The following is a 20,748-nucleotide window of genomic DNA, read 5'->3' as shown; positions in this document are numbered from 1 at the left end:
GAACCCAGGTCTTTGTGCATGCTAAGCATACACTCTACTGCTGAGCTACACCTCCAGGCCCTTATTCTCATATTTCAATAAGATTTGTTTTTTTGTTTTTCTGTTTTTCGGAGATGAAGTCTTGCTGTGTTGCCCAGGCTGGTCTCAAATTCCTGGGCTCAAGCAATCCTCCCATCTCAGCCTCCTGAGGAGGTGGGACTATAGGTTGCCCCATCACTCACAGCTTTGCGGCAGAATGTTTTAAAATACTCATGAGCTGGATATAACTATAAAAGTGTACTAAAATGTTACATATTCTGTTTCATATCAGAAGATGGAGTGAGGGTTTATAACCAACAATCCACTCTTTATGACCAGATTGTTTAAGTAGAAAAGGAAGTAGAAATGGCAATATAGGGGCTAATGTACTGATAATGGGGGCTAATGAAATGATAATGGAGGCTAATTCTAGTTTTTCTTTCAGTATCTCTGTGATAGATTTTTTACTCTTTACCTGAAATTGTAAATGCATTTGAAATAATCTTTTCATTATGTGTCTTTGTCTTTAGGCTCTGGAGACAAAGTTCTTGCCCTAGCAAGTTTTGAGGTTGAAAAAGCAAAAAAATGACACAGTGTGGAAGCTTCTGATATTGATCACATTCTTACTGTAAATGGTGTTTTTTTCTCCTGAGGATTTTGGGTCATTGGAAAGAGTCTCAAAATGCATTAATATCCTAAGAATGGTGACATGAAAACACACTATGGCTTCTGTTTATGCTCTTCCTCATTCTACTTTGTATAGGGCTCCCTGCTTGAGTAACCCTGGACTTGTTGGGATGGTGGGACTCACTGAATTCATTCATTATATTATGGTTTGTCTGTGTGAGAGACAGAATAGAAAATGGACTTCCTGTTTTTTTTAAGGCTTCATATTTTTAAGTGCTTATAGTGAGCGGGAAGATGTGAACTAATGATCCTTTTCTGTTCATAACTACTCTCTACTCTTTAGAGTGAGCATTGCAACATCACTAGACTTTACATGTGTTCATAGAATTCAGAGTCTAAGTGATCTTAGAAATCATTTTCATTTTACAAACTAGGAAATTGAGACAGATAGAGCCAAATGATTTGCTGAAAGTCACAGTAGAGACTTGGGCTAAGATTTCAGTGTCCTGACTCCAGTTAATCACCCATGAGTTTTATTTCTTTATTCTGTCCTGTTTTTTTTTTTTTTTTTTTTTTTTTTTTTAAATAATTGACTTGTATTTGTGCAAGGCAGTATCTGTGAAAACTCTAGGTCCCAACCCAAAGTTAGCTGGACACTAGGGATGTAGATCTCTAGCCTGTGAGCTCGGCATGAATGGGGCCCATTGTATCCCTGAATTTCAAGCTCAGAACAATGGGAGCCCTGTTGAGAGTCTCCTGAAGTAACTTAACCTCCTGTGCTGTGTCACTAGGGAAGCAATAGGAAATGGCAGCTATGAACCCTCCTTGTGTGTAACCTCTTGCCAGACTCAGGGTGGTAACAGTAAGCTACTATCAACTCTTCAGTCTTTGGAGAGACACAAAATAAGTTATAAGGAAAAGTAAGCGTCTCTCCTGGGAGTCTGAGTCTGGGCAATAGCAAACACGTAATCGTGTCCCTATGCATGTTCATCAGCTCTGGCCATCTTATATTTTTTCATGTGTTTCTCAGTATTCTCTTTCTTTGCACTTTATACAAATTAAAAGCATTTTTAACACTTGTATACTGTAAACTCTACTAGGTGCTTTATCAACTGAACAAATTAGGGGACCTTGACTACATTGATGCCTTATTTGGAACTTTTAATGATTTTTATTGTTTTTGAGTCAGGGTCTCTATAGTCTTAAACTCCTGTGCTTCATGATCCTGCCTCAGCCTCCTGAGTAGCTGGGCGTGTATCACGGTGCCTGGCTAATGGGTTATTTTTTTATATACTGGTTTATGACCATCAAAAACTTACTGAAATTGTGACAAACTAAGAAAAAGCAAGTTACTGGCTATTCATCTAGAACTTTTTGATTATCGTTTCATTTTTCTGTGCTTTTTAAATGGAGGTAGATTTGTATAACAAAAAATTCACGTTTTTTTTTTTTGTACTGGGGATTGATCCCAAGGGCACTTAATCATGGAGTCACATCCCCAGCCCTTTTTATTTTTTTATTTTGAGACGACAGGGTCTTGCTTCATTGCTTAGTGCCTCGCTAAGTTACTGAGGCTGGCTTGAACTTGTGTTCCTCCTGCCTCAGCCTCCTGAGTTGCTGGGGTTACAGGAGTGCACAGCTGCGCCTGACTCCACCATTTTATAGTGTCCAGTTCAGCGGCAGTTGGCAATTCACAGGGTCACACAGCCACCTCCATTCTCTATCTCTGAAGCATTTTCATCACCCTCAAAGGAGTCCTTGAACCTCGCAAGCAGATATTCCCCATCCCCTCTCCTCCCCTGCGGCAACCGTTAGCCTGCTCTCTGCTCCACGGATTTACCCAGCCTGTAGATTCCATGTAAATAGACTCATATATTAAGTGACCTTTTTGTGTGTGTGGCTTCTTTCACTTAGTGTATGTTCAAGGTTAATCCACATCATAACATGCATTTTGTTTCTTTTCATGGCTGAATACCACACTGTGTTTTTTCGTGTATTGATGCATACTTGAGTTGGGTTGTTTTCACCTTTTGGCTGTTGTGAATAGTGCTGCTGTGAATATCTGTGTACAATTACTTGTTTGAACACCTGTTTTCAGTTCCTTTGGGTATAGACCTAGGAGTGGAATTGCTATATATTCTTTTGTTTTTTAAGTGGTAGCAAGATTCTTCCCTGCATCTCCCCCTAATAAACTAGGAAAATAATGAATATTTTGCATTTGAAAGGAACTTACATGAATCTGGAGTCCTTAATCTTGATTCTCCTTAAGCCTTTATTACCAACATCTGAAATATCTTGTCATTAATCACATTAGTGAATTTAAAGTTATCTTCCTTTATAGGAAGCCAAGTTTGCAATGCCAGCAAGACCCCGACACTGATAATCATGCGTGCATAACCTTCTGTTGGGTACTTCATTTTTTGAGCCTCACTTTTCTGTTCAATGGGATAAGACCTACCTCATAGGATTATTGTGCATTCCCCTCTCTTAATAAGAAAAAAAGTTTTGTGTTGGAGTTAATCTACCATTTAAAAGCTCTTCCTTAGAACCATATGATAGATTTTGTTTCACAAATTTGATATTCAGAATATCAAATATTAAGATGAAAAGCTGCATTTGCAATTACTAAATGACTTGTAAACTATGTTTCCTATTCACCTTTTGCTACTTTTTAGATCCCTTTGGAAGTTGTAGTATCACTAAGACAGCTATATCTTTCAACATTCTTTGGTTGGGCTAATATTTTGGCAAAAATTCCTGTATTTCTCAAAGTACTATGGCTGACGCAGAAATAAGTTCCAATGAGCAAGCCACAAAATGAGTGTTTTATTTTATCCTCTGAGGGGTAAATAGATATTCTAGGTGGACGGTTTTTCAGGAAGAAACTGAGGGATAGAAGGAGTTACTCCCAGGAAAGAGTTGGAATTGGAACAAATGGATTGTTAGATCTTCTGTTAAAGATATTCAGCCAAGAAGAGGTCGTCTTTAACAAAAGGAAAGACTGTGTATCTCCACCACTGAAATGGTGTCTTACTACCGTGATTGATGAATAATTTGAAATTATTACAGAACAAATAAACCCAGACTATTTTGCCTAGAACCTTTCAACTACTTTTCTGTCCATGTTATTCTATTCATTCCTAAAAACCAAAGAATGCTCCTCTTTTCTTTTCAAAATGTTTTCCAACATTAGTATGTAAATTAAAACTGTCAGTATTCCCACAGACCCCAGTGAACAAGTCTCAAAATGTAATTTTCCATTCTGTCTGACCCTGGAAGTAAAAAGATTTTTCCTCAAGTCACAAAAGGCAAGTAAAATTTATTTCTCTTATAGATAACCCCCTGGAATGTGGCCTTTTGACATTCTAACCCACCACCTTTTTTGAAGTTTTTCTCCCTTCTCACACAGCAATGGAAAGACCATTGCAGCCAGGGCCTTGAACACAAGAGGTCTGTAACGTTTTCAAATTCATGGTGGAAAGGCCTTACTGTCCACAAGAGATTCAGCAAAGTAGAGGTTTGAAGCTCTCAGCTGGAAGTGTCCGAATGCTTAGTTGTTTGCCTGTGAGAAAAGAACTGCTTATAGCCTCAGTTGTTTGACTACAACTAAAAATGAGTAGGGCTGGGGATGTGGCTCCGTGCTATGGCACTTGCCTAGGACGTTCAAGGCCTTGTGTTCACTCCACAGCATGGGGGAAGAAAAAGAAAGAAAGAAAAGAAAAAATACTCTAAAAGGTGGCAAGAAGTACTACCTTTTTTATTGGGGGTGGGTGGGTGAATGTAATGCTGGAAAACTAGGTTACATTGCTTCTTTTCTCTCTCTTTTTTTTTAAAGTTGCTACCAGGCTTTGAACCCAGGGGCACTCAACCACTGAGCACATCCCAGCCCTCTTTTGTATTTTTTTTTTAAGAGTCAGTCTCAGAGTTGCTTAGCACCTCGCTTTTGCTGAGGCTGGCTTTGCACTCATGATCCTCCTGCCTCAGCCTCCTGAGTCACAGGGATTACAGGCATGTGCCACCACGCATGGCCAAGGTTACATGACTTCTAAGATAATGTGTCAACTAGGAATCTTCTGCCCCTACAACCATGAATTTTTGGAGCATTTTCTCTCTCTCTCTCTCTCTCTCTCTCTCTCTCTCTCTCTCTCTCTCTCTTTCTTTCTTTTTTTTTGCGGTGCCGGGGATAGAACCCAGGGCTTTGGGCTTGCAAGGCAAACACTCTACCGACTGAGCTATCTCCCCAGCCCTTGGAGCATTTTCATAAAAAAAACCTGTGATGAAGCTGTGCTGCAATCATAATTTCAACACATGAGTTAAGAGCACATATTTTCTTGTCTATTTCCTCTAAAATGTGTAAGGAAACAGGCAGCAGGATCACAAGTTCAAGGCCAGCCTGGGCAATATGGCAAGATTCTGTCTCAAAAAATAAAAAGGGTTGTGAGGTAACTCAGTGGTAGAGTGCCCCTGGGTTAAACTCCCAGCACCAGGAATGAAGGAGTAAATAAAATCCAAGCATCATCAATAAATACTGGGACAGTTCTCTTCAGTGATAACTGGAGAGCAAATAGAGATTGAAGTAAATAGTTGGCCTGGATTAGATTGTAATTAATTGCTATAACTATAGTTGGGCCATGATCTTAGTGCTTGGTGCTTTTCTAGTTCATGTTTTTAAAAAAGCTGGGGTCTAGTGGTGCAGACCTGTTATCCCAGGAGCTGGGGAGGCTCAGGCAGGATGATCATAAGTAACAGGCCATCTTCAGCAACTTGGGAGGTTGAAGCAGGAGGATTGCAAGTTGGAGGCCACCCTAAGCAATTTGATGAGGCCCCGTCTCAAAAAATAAAAAGGGCTGGGAATATCTGAGCTATCTCAGTGTGAAGTGTCCCTGGATTCAATCCCCAGTACCAAAAACAACAAAATAATAATTTTGTTATCTCAAATTTTACATCAGGTTTATTCTAAGTCTTGGCAAATTATACCCGAAGTTTGTTTTATATAGCTTAGAACTTATTTATATAATATTCTGTTCATATTTACTTAGGAAAAGAGCATTTGTACTTTTGGATTCCACAGGACATACTCTCAGTCCCTTAGCTTTTCAGCCTTGGAGCATTTCTATTCAAACTCTTCCAGAAGCTTCAGTGCTTGGTTCTTGGGCCAAAAAATACCAGGAGCAAGATTGCATATAAAGAAGTACAGATATACCATTCTCAGAGAAAATGTGGACTGTGTCTATGCAGGACTCACTTTAGGGAATCTGATCAGGCCAGTGGCAACCTCCATTCCAGCCAGGTGTTTCTGACTTCCTACCATGTTATTTGTGCCAGAGTGGGAAGTGTATTGTGCCAGGTTGATATTGTTACAATCAAAAGGCAAGGGATGTAGCTCATTGATAAAGTGCTTACCTAACACATTTGAGGCCCTGGGTTGAATCCCCAGTATACATACAGAAAAGCACGGGATAAACTGTATACTCTATGCCCTTGAGTTTGAAAACTCAAATTGTGCTTCTCCCTGGTGGTGTCTTGGTATTGATATCGAAGAGAAGAAAATACACTTTGAGAAAATCTTTTATTTTTTTGCCATACTGGGAATTGAACCCAGGGCCTTGAGCAAGATAAGCAAAAGCTCTACCATTGAGCTATATCCCCAGCTCACTTTAGGAAACTGTTAACAGCTGCGACTGTGTAGGATTGAAGGAAGTTTTCTCTGATTGTAATGTCATTGGATCTTTCATCAGGAATTTACTGAATGCTGGTATATGTATGCCAGACACACAGGTTACCTGGCTCTTTTTTGTTAATTTTTCCAAAATGGATGTTGGACATGGTCCTTTTTTTTTTTCCAGTCAGACTCAGTATCACTAATTAAGACTTGTATCAGACTGGGGTTGTGACTCAGTGGTAGAGTGCTTGCCTAGCACGTGTGAGGTACTGGATTCAATCCTCAGCACCATATAAAGAAAATAAAGGTGTCCATCTACAACTAAAAAAATTAAACAAAAAAGAGACTTGTATCATTAATACATCCATAGACGTACAGGTATATCACCATAAAGTTTTGTTTTATAGTAATAAAAGTTAGGTTGAATGTAGACCTAAAAAAAAGTGTTTTTTAGTTAGCTGGATCCTTAGAAACATTTAAAATGTTTACTTAAATATTGTAAAATAAGCAAATATTGTAAAGAATACTATGCTTGATCGTAATCCTGATTCATAAAATTTGATCTAAATAATCTTTTAATTATTTTTGTTTTTACTTTTCACATTCTGAGGATTGAACTCAGGGGCCCTTTACCACTGAGCTATATCTCTAGTCTTTTTTATTTTGAGACAGGGTCTTATTAAATTGCTCAGGCTGGCCTCAGCCTTGTAATCCTGCCTCTGCTTCCTAAATCACTGAGATTATAGGCATGTTTGGGTGCTGGGGGTTGAACCCAGGGCCCCACACATTAGGCAAGTGCTCTACCACTGAGCTACACCCTCAGCTCTAGAGGAGTCCATTTCTAATCCTGATTCCACTTCTTTCATACCTAGTTTTTGTCCAACCTTGTGAAGAATGGTTATTAAATGTATAAATTGCTTTAAAACTGTGAGGGAGCAAAATAATCCAATTTTTTTTTCTTTTTTGCAGTACTGGGGATCGAACTCAGGGCCTTGTGCTTGCGAGGCAAGCACTCTACCAACTGAGCTAACTCCCCAGCCCAATAATACTATTGTTAAAATATTTAAAAAATATTTAAATGTGTATAAAATACACATAAAAATATAAAGGACTGGGGATGAGCTCAGTAGTTGAGAGTGCCTAGGTTCAATCCCCATTATAGTCACCAAAAGAAAAAAAAAGTACTAAATAAACGAAGGAATAAAAGAGAAAGCAACGTGTTTGGTTTGACTTAGGGAAGCGCATGTGTTCACAGTCTAGATACTTAAAGTAATGGGAAATGACGATCGTAAAAGTAATGAGGAACACCTAATGTGGTTAAAAGCCTACAATTCTGTTGCTCCTGCCTTTTTCTTTCCTGGAGGTAGGTGAATTACTTTTTCTGTTATATTTCCTTTTAATGATATAAATTAGGCTAAAGAGATCTTATAATAGCCCAAGACTTCCTGAGGAAAGAATGTTACTGGGTGTGTGGGAACTCCTGTGTTAACGCTAGGCTGTCTCAGCAGGGTGTCACTGGCAACAGAAATGGAAAGCAAATTAAAACTAGTCCTTTTATCTTTATCAGACCTTGCAACCCCTTTAGTTTGCTGCTTGTGTGTGTCTCCTATTCTGAAAAGAAATTAAATGGAAATTGCTTGCTCAAAGTTGTTTTTAAAAGTCCCAAGTGCCACCTGTATGCTTGCTTGCGGACTCCCTGTCTCCTCTGTGAGCCTGTCCTCTTTCCTAAGAAAGCTTTTCTGCTTATTAGTGAAATGAGTGTCCCTTTCTATTCTGTCTGTATTTAGGCACCAATTAGTCAGATGAGCAGAAGTGCCCCATGCTGAGCGCTGTGTTGGGGGCGGAGGAGGCCCTCCACTTCATGTGCAAGCTCTGTGAGCCCTTTTTATCTCCCAGGAGAGGCCCTCAATAGGTTTGCTCTACCCCCTGGAGCCTGTAGCTATTTCAGTCTAACTACTCATTAAAGTCAATTTAAGATATTGCTAAAGCCTTTGGATTCTCTAAGTGAATTGCCTCCACTTCAATTCAACTAAAAATAATTCACTTTCACTCCCCAGGGAGGCTCCCAAGGTACATGAACTCACCCCCTCAGCCTTACCCCAGTAAAAATATTGATGTCCCTGGCAAGACTAGCTTCTTATTAAAGACCAGGACTCTCACTGTGAATACATGTTGAACTGCAAGAATGGAAGCAAAGGATGGACCCAGGTAAAGCCAAGGCCGAGAATACAAATAAGAAACCAGGACTTTTGGGAAAGGCAGACATTTTTCTTTTATCCTTCAACTACATCTAAAAATTAATGAGAGTGTGTAGCAGCGAACCAGAGACATCCATCGCCAGTGACCACATGCTGTGCCTTTCTTTCCTTTGCTTTTGGAGCCCCTTCTAGAATTGGGAGCCTTGGCATAACTGGCAGAAGAGTGAGCACTCCAGGGGAGACAGAGCCAGCCTGACAGAAAGATACTCATGGAATGTTTACATGGAAGTGCAAAAGGGGAAAGATTTGTTTCTGAAAACTAGTAATATTATTGTTACAGCAAGTGCTTCTTGCATACTGCATCATCCAGAGGCTCCACGAAAAACCTGAGCTTAGGGATCTTCAGTGGTTTTTGAAGTTATCAATTTAATTCTAAACTGATAATATACCAGTGTCAAAACATTAAAGGCTTTAGGAAACTTAAGCAGATTGTTTTAGGGCTAAACCAAAGTATTTTAGGATGAGGAAACCAACAAGAGTCTACCATTTACTTGGTTTCCATTAGAATGGTAAATGACTTGATCATAGCTACTTTGATATATTGGGCTATTATTCAGAATTTATTTCTTCACACCTCTCTCCCTGGGGTGGAGTTTGCTTTCTTGTCCAGGGTTTTGGCTGATTTGGCCAATGGAGTGTTTGCATGCGTGACCCCTGGGGGGACCTTCAGTGTGCTTCCACGGTTGGGCTTGGTGTTCTTGCTCTTCTGCCATTAGTCATGCAAAGAACAGACCTGGGCAGCCTCCAGTCCAAGGAGAGGAGACTTTTGGAGCAAACTTAGTTCTAGTGTGCAGCTGAGTCCAACACAACAGAGTCGTTGGACAACCTGCAGCCTGAAGCTAGGCAATTCTCTATTCTCACGCAAAAAGCAACCACTAAGTTTTGAGGTAGTTTGTTATACAGCATTACTCTAGCAATAGCTGACTAATACACTGTTCATTTCTACTGTAGTCCATTTTTCATGCTGTCATCTTAGCCATTTGTGTATGTGTGTGTGTGGTGCTAGGAACAAAACCAGAGCCTTGGACATGCTAAACACACTGCCACTGAAATCCAGTCCTCTTCCTCATAGTCATCCATTTAAATACAAATCCAATCATGTCATGTTCTTTGACAAATCTCTTTACTGTTGGGGTAAAGACCAAGAATGTAGCATGACCTACAAAGTCCTTAAGGTTCCATCAACAACTAAAAAAAAAGTCCTTAAGGCTCTGGGCCTAGGCTTTGTGGCGGCTTTTTCCTGAAGTCTCTTCCTCCATCACTGTATAGCAGCCCTCTTGCCTTCACATGCAGCTGTGTGATCTCCCCATATTCCCTCGCCTGTGGACCGGCTGGTCCCACTGGCTATGCCCTTCTCTCTACTCTGCCTGGTTAACTCCAGCTTATACCTTAAGTGTAAGGTTAAATGTTTCTTTCCCAAGGAAGCTCTCGACCCTAATACAAAGTTAGATTCCCGGTTGTATGGACTCACAGTGCCTGGTATATCAACCTTTAGCACGGAACTACAATTAGAATTATTTGACAGTGTAACTCACTGATGTCTGTCATGCCCACTAGGAGGAAAGGGAGGGCATGGACAACATGTCTGATTTGCTACCTTATCCCCTGCCTAGCATAGTGCCACATACCTGGGGAGCATTCGGTGCATATTCCTTGAATAAGTTACAGACTAAAGAAACTGGATGTGCTTGAGACATATATGTGTGATGCTAGCAGAGATGTGGATCAGTGCAAGTGATAGGTCCCACGAGAACTGAATGTAAGATAGAGCGAATGTTGGAACAAGGTCAAGAGAACACCTGCAGAGGAAACACAATCTCCTTAGTCACAGAGCCAGGCCGGGTCCAGTAATAATGAGAGATATCTAAATTTAATTTATTAAATTAGACATGAAAACTATGGTAATAAGAGGAAATGTCATTAGCTGTGGGAAGGCTGGCAGTGTGGAAAGGTTGGACTGTGATAGAACTACTGATGAGTTCAGACCAGGGCCAGGAGCCCTAGAATTTGAAACTAAAATCAAAACCATGCCTCTTGGGCTTCTGGTTTGGTTTTTGTTTTGGTACTGGGGATTGAACCCAGGAGTGTTTAAACATTGAGCCACATCCCCAACCCTTTTTTATTTTTTTTATTTTGAGACATGGTCTCACTAAGTTGCTTAGGACCTCACTAAGTTGTTGAGGCCGGCTTTGAATTTGCAATCCTCCTCACCTCTAAAGTTCCTGGGATTACAGGTGTGTGCCACCGTGCGTGGCTGCCTTTTGGGGTTCTTTTATTTAGTTTAATTTGGTACTGGGATTGAACCCAGAGGTGAATAACCACTGATCCACATCCCTAGCCCTTTTTATTTTTTATTTTGAGACAGGGCCTTACTAAGTTGCCTAGGGCTTTGCTGAGACTGACCTCAACATGCTATCCCCCTGCCTCAACCTCCTAAACTGCTGGAATCACAGGTGTGTGCCACCATGCCTAAAAAGGGGTCTTAACTTTTAAATAGTGCCAGATGTTACCTGAAAGGAAGAAACTATTCTATGTATCACAGTATACACAGAGAACAAATAAAATGTACTAGGAGTGACATGAGGTTGAGCTTTGAATTGAAAATATGATGCTGGTACAGCTGTGTGCACCTACAATCCCAGCTACTCAGGGAGTTGAGGCAGGAGGATCCCTTGATCCCAGGAGTTCAGAGCCAGTCTGGGCAAAAGAGTGAGACCTCTTCTTTAAAAAAAAAAAAAAAAAAAAAATCATCTCTGAAGGTTTCGTCCCCTTTCTTTGATATGCTATCACAAAAGGAAACCTGTGGAAACCATTTCATTTTAAAATTCCATTTCATCAGCAGTGTATACAAATACAACCTAAGTTGTCTTTTTTTTTTTTAGGTTAAAAAAAGGGTAGAAAAAATGAAAAAAATATTCTTTGCTAGTAAGCATCTCGGTCTATTTCCCTTGGCTCCATAGCTTGTGTTAATTAAAATGATATCAGTGGAGGATCCTAAAGTGTAACTTCCTTTTTTTAACCATCTGTGTTGGCTCTTGTGTTCATTACTTAAATAATTAATAATCACTGCTATCTGTTCTGCAGTGTGTGGGAGAAGGGTGAGTAATCTTGGATCCTAGCACATTTGCCCCATGCCTGTCCCCTCTGCATAAGCTTTCATGTGAGGCTCTTCATTAGCTGGCACCCAGTGTAGATTTGCTGCCCTTGGCTTGAGTATTTGTTAACTACAAAAAAGAGCCCCTCTGGTTCACCAGCTGGAGGCAAGTACTGCTGCTGGGAAGTAATTTCCTGGAAGAATAGTAATGAAGAAAGTGAGATGGGGGGTGGTGTGTGGAGAAATGAAGCCACAAAGTTCATTTAGACTGAGAAAACACTGTTGGACCAAATGCAAAATCTGTGGCCAAGTTAAACCTCAGTTTCAGGAATAGCAGAGTTTCAGAAAATCCCTAGCAAAAAAACAAATGTGAAACTGGAGGGTTCATCATCTTGAGGAGGTTTGAAAATCATAAGGTGGAGAGTAGGCGCAAAGCCTACTGTTGGCGGGCTCTTTGGTTTATTCAAAATAGCAAACGGTTGAGCAGTCTGCACCTCAACAAGGCCAGGAAGGAATCATCAGGAAGGGTCATTTCAGCCTCCGAAAGTGTACCCTGAGACCTTTGCAGCATCTGCAGGTATAGGATGCGATGATCTGCTAGGAGGAAAGGGTGGCAACTGTTTGAGCACTTACTCCCAGAGAACAGAAGCTGTTTGCTTTTAGGCATGGTCACTTTTTGCCCTTAATTGGGCAATAACCAACAGAAAATAAAGCTGATAAACTGACTTCTATGCTTAAAGGCTAATAGGCTGAGTATTTGGATCTAAATTAAGGTCCCATGTTGCTTTGTATATACTGTGTGATGGGAATAACTGAGGCTGCACAGACAATATACATTTAGAAGACATGCGGGTCTGTCAAAACTCAGCCACAGAAAGCAGTCACTGTTTCTTTCTACTGTTCCCAAGCACATACAGCAGGGTTTTGTGATGTTGGGAAGGTCTACCCATCAGATGCTTCAGAGACCAACACTCTGGGGGAAGGTTGGCAGACAGCCAGATGTTCACAGCTGCACATACCCCACTCATGACACAAAATGTGTATGTTCACTGATCTACAAAATGCTTTCATCACTGTGTTTAAAAATTCCGTATTATCTCCAAAGGAAAGTTGGATGACAAGTATTTACCAAGGCACAACCCAGGGGGATGGCACATGACTGTGGCATGCTCTGCTTTGCATGGGCCTCCACTTCACTGTCTGTCCTCTGAGAAGTAAGAGCCACACCAAATATAAACAGGAGACAAGCACAAGGACCAAAGCAAAGTTTTTTTTTTTTTTTCACTTTCTATATTACTGAAGATTATTAAGTTTAAAATTTAGTTTTATTTATTTATTTAGATACTAGAGATTAGACCCAGGAGTACTCTACCACAGAGCTACATCCCAAGCTCTTCTTAATTTTTGAGTCAAAGTTTGCTAAATTGCCTAAACTGACCTTGAACCTATAATCGTTTTGCCTCAGCCGAGAGTTGCTAGGAATATGACATATGCCACCACACCTGGCTAAAATTTAGTTTTTAGGAAACAAAAAAAGCTGGGACAGTGACTTGGGAGACTGAGACAGGAGGATTGCAGGTTCAAAGTCAGCCTCAGCAATTTAGCAAGACCCTTGGCAACTTAGGGAGAACTTGTCTCAAAATGAAAAAGGTCTGGGGATGTAGCTCAATGGTAAAGCACACCTGGGTTCAATCCCCAGTACCAAAAATTAAAAAAAAAAAGACTAAGTTTCATTATTATGATTATTATTTGCAGTGCTGGGGATCTAATCCAGTGTCTTGTGCATGCCAAGCAAGTACTCTACTACTGAGCTACACCCCAAGCCCTCTTCCTTTCTTTCTTTATTTTATTATTATTTTTTTTAGTTGTAGATGGACACAATACTTTTATATTTATATGGTGTTGAGGATTGAACCCAGGGCCTCATGTGTGCTAGGTGAGTGCACTACCACTGAGCCATAATCCCAGACCCCCTCTTTACCAAAAAAGAAAAAAAAAAAAAAAGAAATTCTTCTCTTGGTTCAGTACAAACTCTCTTCCTTTCTTACCCATTCTCAGCTGGTAGCTGCTCGACTCCTAAGCAGGAAGGCCCTCTCAGGAGCACATTGAGAAGCACTGCTGCCATAATTGCTCTGACACGGCTCCTTCCCTGAGACCTGCCGTGGCTCCACTTACTTCCATCTGGCCTGAAATTTTTACTGCTATAGTTATCCCTTTGATATAGAAGACACAGATTTTTCTTGCTCCAAAAAGCAACTATTTAAAGATACATATATGTTCTGTGACTACAGGAAGGCCTTCCCCAAAGATAAAGGAGAAAATATAGAATCATACATTTAATGAAAGAAAACTAAGGGGTGGATAGCACTGGAGTTGGGGGCAGGAATAGGAGGGAAAGTTATGTATTCATGCAATAAGATTTGTTAAGCCAGGTACTATGTTGGAGGAGAGTGGACCACAGTCAAACAGCCCTTGCCCCCTTGGAGTCTGTGGCCATGCTGTGGGACTGGGGCTATCGTAAATTAAGAAAAGTTTCCTTAAAGAAGACCAAAGAACAGATATTCAGGCAAGTGAGAGAAAGAGCCACTGAAGCCAAGGGTACTATGCACTCAGACGTCCAGAAGCACATAGAAGCTCCTGTGGTCAAAGAACAGGGAGAAGCCCTGTCTGTGGCTGGAGCTCAGTTGGCACGGGTGGTTCATGATCAGGCAGGAGCAGATGGTAAGGCCTTGTAGCAGTGCTGTTTTTTTTAGGCAGGGGCACTGGAGATTGGACCCAGGGGTGTTTTATCACTAAGCTACATCGCCACCTTTTTAAAATTTATTTTGAGACAGAGTCTCACTAAGGTATTCAGGACCTTGCTAAATTGCTGTTGCTGACCTTGAACTTGTGATCCTCTGGCCTCAGTCTCCTGAGTGCTGGGATTACAGGCATGCACCACCATGCCCGACAAAAGTTTTGAACTTCATGATGAAAATGAAGAGAAGCCGTTGAGTAGTGCAGGTCTGACAAGATGGGTATATTTTAAGATGATCCCTCTAGGTGCTGAGTGGGCAGTGGACTGGAGGCAGTTGGGAAAGCCTGAATGGGAGGCCACTTCAAGCATCACTGCTGCAGTCAAGATGAGAGCCAGTGTTGTGTTCAACTGAGGAAGAGGGGACTGGGAGTGAAGCTCATGGGAGAGCACTTGCCTAGCATGTGGGAGACCCTGGGTTCAATCCGCAGGCCCTCCAAAAGAAAAAAAAAAAGAGAGATTGAGAAAGAATGATCTCTGTAGGCCAGGTACAGCTGTATGTGCAACTTAGTGAGACTCTGTCTCAAAAAATAAAAAAGGCCAGGCGCGGTGATGCATGCCTGTCATCCCAGCAGCTTGGGAGGCTGAGGCAGGATGATCATGAGTTCAAAGCCAGCCTCAGCAAAAGCGAGGCACTAAGCAACTCAGTGAGACCCTGTCTCTAAATAAAAATACAAAATAGGGTTGGGGATGTGGCTCAGTGGTTGAGTGTCCCTGAGTTCAATCCCTGATACCCCCCAAAATAGTAAAAATAAAAAAAGCTGGAGATTTAGTTCAGTTGTAGAGCACCCCTGAGTTCAATTCCCAGTACGTAATGTATGCTATGCTTTAGGGGTAGGAACAGCATGAACTGGAAAGGAGGGATTAAGGAAAGAGTAGTATCAAGGATGCTCTTTAAGTTTCTGGTTTAAGCCCCTGGGTAGACAGTAGTGCCAGTTAATGAAAGGGGACATTGGAGGATCAGTTTGAGGACCTATAAAATGTGAAATGCTATGATCAGGGCTGGCATCAGGTCTCCTCAAACTAAAGAATACATGTTTTGTTGGGGTCTCTTTTCCATTTTCCTCTCTTCCTCCAAGCCTTAGACTTGATTTCTCTCTAGTAACAATTTCCATGTGGTAGGTGGATAATGATTCTAACGTGTGTGTGTGTGTGTGTGTGTGTTGGGGATTGAACCCAGGGTTTCAAGCATGCTAAGCATGTGCTCTATCACTGATCCACTGCCCAGCCTACTCCTAAGACTCTTGAGATCCCACTCTTAAGTTTTTGATGCAATGGGAAGGAGGAGAAATCACCCCCTTATTTCTAATTAAGGATAAAGATGGTAAAGGAGTGCATAAAATGAAAGATAATAGTGTGGAAAAGTTTTGTTTTTTTTTTTTTTCCTGAAAATTTCACTCTTATTGTTTTTATATTTCAAAACTGCAGTGAGTTCACCAACACAGAGTCCCTCAGTTACCCCATCAGCTCCCAGCTGGACAATTCTGCATTCTAGGTAGCACTATTACTTCAGGATTAATTTAGGTTCCACCCATCAGTACAGTCTTAAAAGTGAGACATGGAAGGCTTAGGAGATAGGGAACAGCTGCTGGTTCTTGCAGTCCAGCACCATTTCTCCCCCTGGGGAAACTGCTCCTCCTCACCCCAGGGTGCTGATGAGGCAGTCAATTACAATAGTCTATCCCACCCCGAGGGAAGGGGGGGAATCAAGGAGACATGTGACCGAAGTTGGACAAATCTATGTCTTTACCTGATGGACCCACTTGTATACTGTGTTGATTAATATTTTTTGAGCCCTTGCTATGGGCATGTTAGTATTCTGGACATTGATGAAGATGTAGACACTAATAAGACATATATCTGGCCTTAAAGGGTTTGTAATCTCATGACTTTTGATAAAACTAAAATATTCCTTATTTGTGACTAAAATACAGTCGTGAAATCTAAGGAGGAATACAAACATTTCAGGCCATAAACAATGGAGATAAAAAGTTTATGTATTCTTGCATAGAAAAGGGCAAGAAAGTTAGGGGAAAGAGGAAGAAAGTGGAAAAAGAAGTGAAAAGAAAAGAGGTGGGGAAGATAGGATGGCTTCTGAAATGGGGTTTGTGCTACACCATGTAACTGGTAAGTGAAATTGTTGAAAATGAGATACGTGCCCCTTTAAAAGGAAGGCAGGTATTAAAACCAATTCACATTTTGCCTAAAATGGGCTGTACTCTCTGTACTCACTGTACTCTCTCCAGATAGAGCCAGACTTTCTAAAGAATCACTTTAATCACGGACACCTGCACCGACCCCCGAAAAGGGAGATCACCCCTGGGCTCTCCCGGCCTCATAGACTCCAAGTTAGACAGACCCCAAATTCAAGAGTGGGCCTAACTGCTTCAAAGGTAGCAAGGTGGCCAGCTCAGCGATGCCGGAAGACCACGCCCCTAAGCGTCCTGAGAGTCCATTTCAGATTTTTCCGGGGTTCTGGCTAAATTGGTGTCACCCAGGATTCCGCCCCGTCTGGCCGCTCTGGGTTTTAAACATAGACCGGTGCGTAGGAGAGGCCATTACTTTTATGGGATACCGTGCTCATGGAACAGTCAGAGACAGGCAGAATGGCTTTGCCGCAGCGCCCGGTCCATCCTTGCCTGGGCTCCTCCCTCAAGCTGCCTCCGCCTCCTCGGAAAGCCCCCGCCCAGACTTCCCTGCCCACCTCCTGTCGCTCCGCCCCTTTGCTCTCCGCGCTGACTCGGCCATTACCCGCGGCACTGCTCCGCCTGCCCACCACGTGGCCCCGCCTCCAGGCGTATGGTCACGCCCACAATCCAGAGAAGCCCAGTGAGTGTCCCCGGACACCACTCAGGCCCCGCCCCAACGGTGGAATCCCCGCCCTTCGGGCTGAGTGAACCAATGCGCGATCTAGGCCCCGCCCCGGCAGGCCCCGCCCCGGCGTCCGGCCCTCCGCGGCCTGCCTCCTTGCGGGGCGTTGCCGTCGCCGCGCCTCCGCCGCCCGCGCGGAGCCAGATGCCGCCCCCTCCGCCGGTCCCTCCCCCGGCGGCCTGGCGCCTCCCTCCCTCCCTCCCCGCCGCGGTGACTCACGGAGCGGGAGGCGGAGGCTGAGGCGGCCGCTCCCGCTGCTGCTGTTGCCGCCGCCGCGGCTGCTCCGGCTGAGCGCGCCCCGGAACAGGCCGCCGCGCGCCGCGCCCCGGACCTGCAGCCCCCGCCGGCCGGCCGGGTCGGGCGGCCCAGGTAAGCGCGAGGCCGGTCCATGCCCGCAGCGCCGGGCCCGCGCCGCGCGGGGGCTTGGGGGCGCTGGCCCTTTGTCTCCCGGGGAGGGGCCGCAGAGGGCGCCCCCGACCCGGCTCGGACCCACCGGCGGGCCCCCGACTGTGTGGCTCCCTAGCCTGGGCCTCCCCGCCCCTCCTGGCGCCGCTGCCTCCCGCCGCAGACCATCCTCCTGCCTTCCTCACCTTCTCACGGGGGTCGCCTCCACAGGTGTCCGAGCCGCCCACCCTGTTGCTCACCCCTCGGCGCCCGCGTGGTTGTCATCGCCTGTTCGCCCTCCTGGTCTCGGTGCCTCCTTCTCTTTCTTCACCTGCGCCCCACTCCCAGCATCCTCACTCTCCATGTGTCCCCAACTAAATGCTGCCAAGGTCCGGCTACCGGGCCGCCCTTCCTCTCCAGTTTGAGCTGTTGTCTCCCCTACTCCATTGCTCCCTGGAAGGTGCGCATTGGAGGCACATGTCTCACCTGCGTGGAGGACTTGTATACGTGAATCTGTAAAATTAACCACTTGGAACCCCAAACTACACTTCTCACCTTTTCATCACCTCCACCCCAGTCGCTTTTCTTTTTCATGAACCTGGCAACCAAGACCCTGAGCTCTGGACATCCAACATCCTTAGGCCCTATAGTCCACCATTCTGTTGTGTGGTGAACTTGTCTGGGCAGTACCTGCTGTCAGATTAGCTCATGGGAAGGCCCAGAGGGCTCCCTACTGGCCACAAATCAAGAGCTTTATGAATAATGGGACGTGTGGCTTGCAGCACCTTCTATCTGAGGCTCTTTCTAACTATGCTGTATCTGTAATGATTTTGTCTCCTGTCACAGATCTTAAAGAAATGTGCCTGGCCTCCCACTAGGTAAACTTAGGCACAAGTTGTGTCGGTAAGGGACCTGGAGGCAAGTTAGAGTTTGTCTTGAGGTTCTTTACCCTAGTATCTTGGCTCTTAACTCCCTGCTACAACCACTGGGCTCTAGTTCCTGGCTCTAGACTCTAAGTGATAACTGATCTCTTGTGTCATTAAAAGTGTCCAGGGATGCCAATGCTTCCTTGGATTTAAAACAGGACTTTGAATCATGAATAAAGGAACCAGCTGTCAGTTGCCATTGGGTCATTCATAGCTTCTGGTTAAGTTAGTGGTCCTTTGTAAATATAAGATGCTTCTGTGGGATGTAGATTCATTGATCCAGTAGTGAGCATTTACTGTGTGCCAGGCATAGTTCCACCAGAGCTTCAACCGTGAAGACAGACACAGCCCCTACTGTCTTGGAAATGACATTCTAAGGAGGGACAGATAGTAATTGAGTAAACAAATAATTGGACAAGATCATTTCAGTAGTGGTAAATGCTATGAAGATGGGTAGGGGCCAGAACATTAAGTTCTGAGCCTTCTTGTAACACCTGTATCCAAAGAGGCTGAGGTAGGAGGATCACAGATTCAAAGCCTGCCTAGACAACTTAGACCTTCTCAAAAGAAGAAAGAAAAGGGATGGTGGTGTGGTTCAGTGGTAGAGTGCCCCTGTGTGCTGTCCCCAGGACCAGAAAAGAATCTGTAGGTTACAGGACAAAAAAGAAAAAAAGATTTTTGTAGTTGGTAGTAAAGAACTTGGATTTTATTGCAAGTACAGTTAGAAGCCATTGGATATTTTGAGAAGAGGTATTAAGATCTGATGTAATGACTGTGATAAACCAATAAAATATATATGGGAAAAAAATCTGATATAAGTTTTAAAACAATGTTCTGGGTCTGAGAATGTGGTAGAGTACTTGCTTAGCATGTGTGTGGCCCTGGATTCAATCCCCAGTACTGTAAATAAATAAATAAAATTAATAAATTCAAAAAGAAAAACTTTGTTCAGGATTGTGAGAAGCAGTGGAGGCAGGAGTATCAGTTGGCTGACTATTGCAGCTGGCCAGCAAGAGATGATGGTGGCTTGAGGAATTGGGGTGGTGGCAGTATGTCTCCATGGGAAGGGCTGAGAACTGGAAAGCAGAAGTTAGGGGAACACTAGTTGAAAGTTCTGTGTCTGGCAGAGAATTGCTAGACCTGGCCATGTTCAAGTTTAGTTCAGCAAAACTTATTAAGTTTTATGAGTCAGTTAGATTCTAGGAATTGGACACAAATAAGGTAAAATGACTATCCTTGAGCTTAGAGTCTGGTGGGCCTGGTAGTTCAACTCAGCAGTCTCCATGCTATAATAGCATGCTCACAGAGCAGCTGCCCTTCTGATACAAGAGGGCTTGTGGGTTTAAAAACCAGTTAGAGCCAGGTAATGTGGTACATGCCTGTGGTCACAGCAACTCAGAAGGCTAAGGTAGGAGGATTGCAAGTTTGAGGCCAACCTCAGCTACTTATTGAGGCCCTTAGCAACTTAGCAAGGCCCTATCTCAAAATAACAAATAAAAAGAACTAGAGATGGTCTCAATAGTTAAACACCCCTGGGTTCAATCCCTGGTACCATAAAAACAAAAACAGGTGAGGGGACTGTGGCTTGTTCCTGCATCAGGCTGTATTCAAATGGGAGTATTATGGCCCTGATTCTGTTGTAAGATGTTGCACAAAGAAATTGGAGAGGCTAAGGATGTAGCTCAGTAGTAGAGCATGTGCACCCATGCATGAGGCATTGGGTTCAATACCCAGCATTGCAAAAAAAAAAAAAGAAAGAAACTTGGATTGTTCTCACAGTAGGTTGGAGGATACCTGAGTGACCATGAACTTGAGCTGTTAACCAGAAAAAAACTGGATCTCCATGCTGCTCCTGAACCATACTGTCAGAATGAGAGAGACTTGTAGGTTATGTAAGCTGGCCTCCTCTTATGGTTGGGTAGTGATGGCCCCCAAGCGCTAAGTAATCCTTTGAAGTCCCATGGCAGTTTGTACATTTCCTTATGGTGCCTGTCTCTTTCTCCCCTTATTTCAGCTCCATGTGTTTACATGTGACTTCAAGCTCTCTGTGGTCAGGATCTCCATTTGATTCATCTTGCATCCCTCACAGTGTCTAGATTGGTGCCCTATACAAA

General features: G+C 43.3%; 1 protein-coding gene across 2 annotated transcripts in view; it reads left to right on the top strand.

Annotated features, from left to right (window-relative positions):
* The window catches only part of LZIC (leucine zipper and CTNNBIP1 domain containing), a 57,683-nt gene that overhangs the window by 8,383 nt on the left and 28,552 nt on the right, over positions 1-20,748 (top strand). The window contains exon 8 of one of the 2 annotated variants that reach the window (XM_079143387.1): positions 549-3,745. The exons of the other annotated variant lie outside the window; for it this stretch is intronic. Within the exon in view, the coding sequence (XP_078999513.1) occupies positions 549-607 (59 nt within the window). The 3' untranslated portion in view covers positions 608-3,745. Of the gene's footprint in view, positions 1-548; positions 3,746-20,748 lie in introns of those variants that run through there. 2 annotated transcript variants of the gene reach the window in all.

The sequence above is a fragment of the Sciurus vulgaris genome (genome assembly GCF_902686455.1).
Source record: "Sciurus vulgaris genome assembly, chromosome: 1".
Lineage (NCBI taxonomy): Eukaryota > Metazoa > Chordata > Mammalia > Rodentia > Sciuridae > Sciurus > Sciurus vulgaris.
The sequence above is the reverse complement of the archived record's forward strand: the minus strand, read 5'-3'. Positions and strand labels throughout refer to the sequence as shown.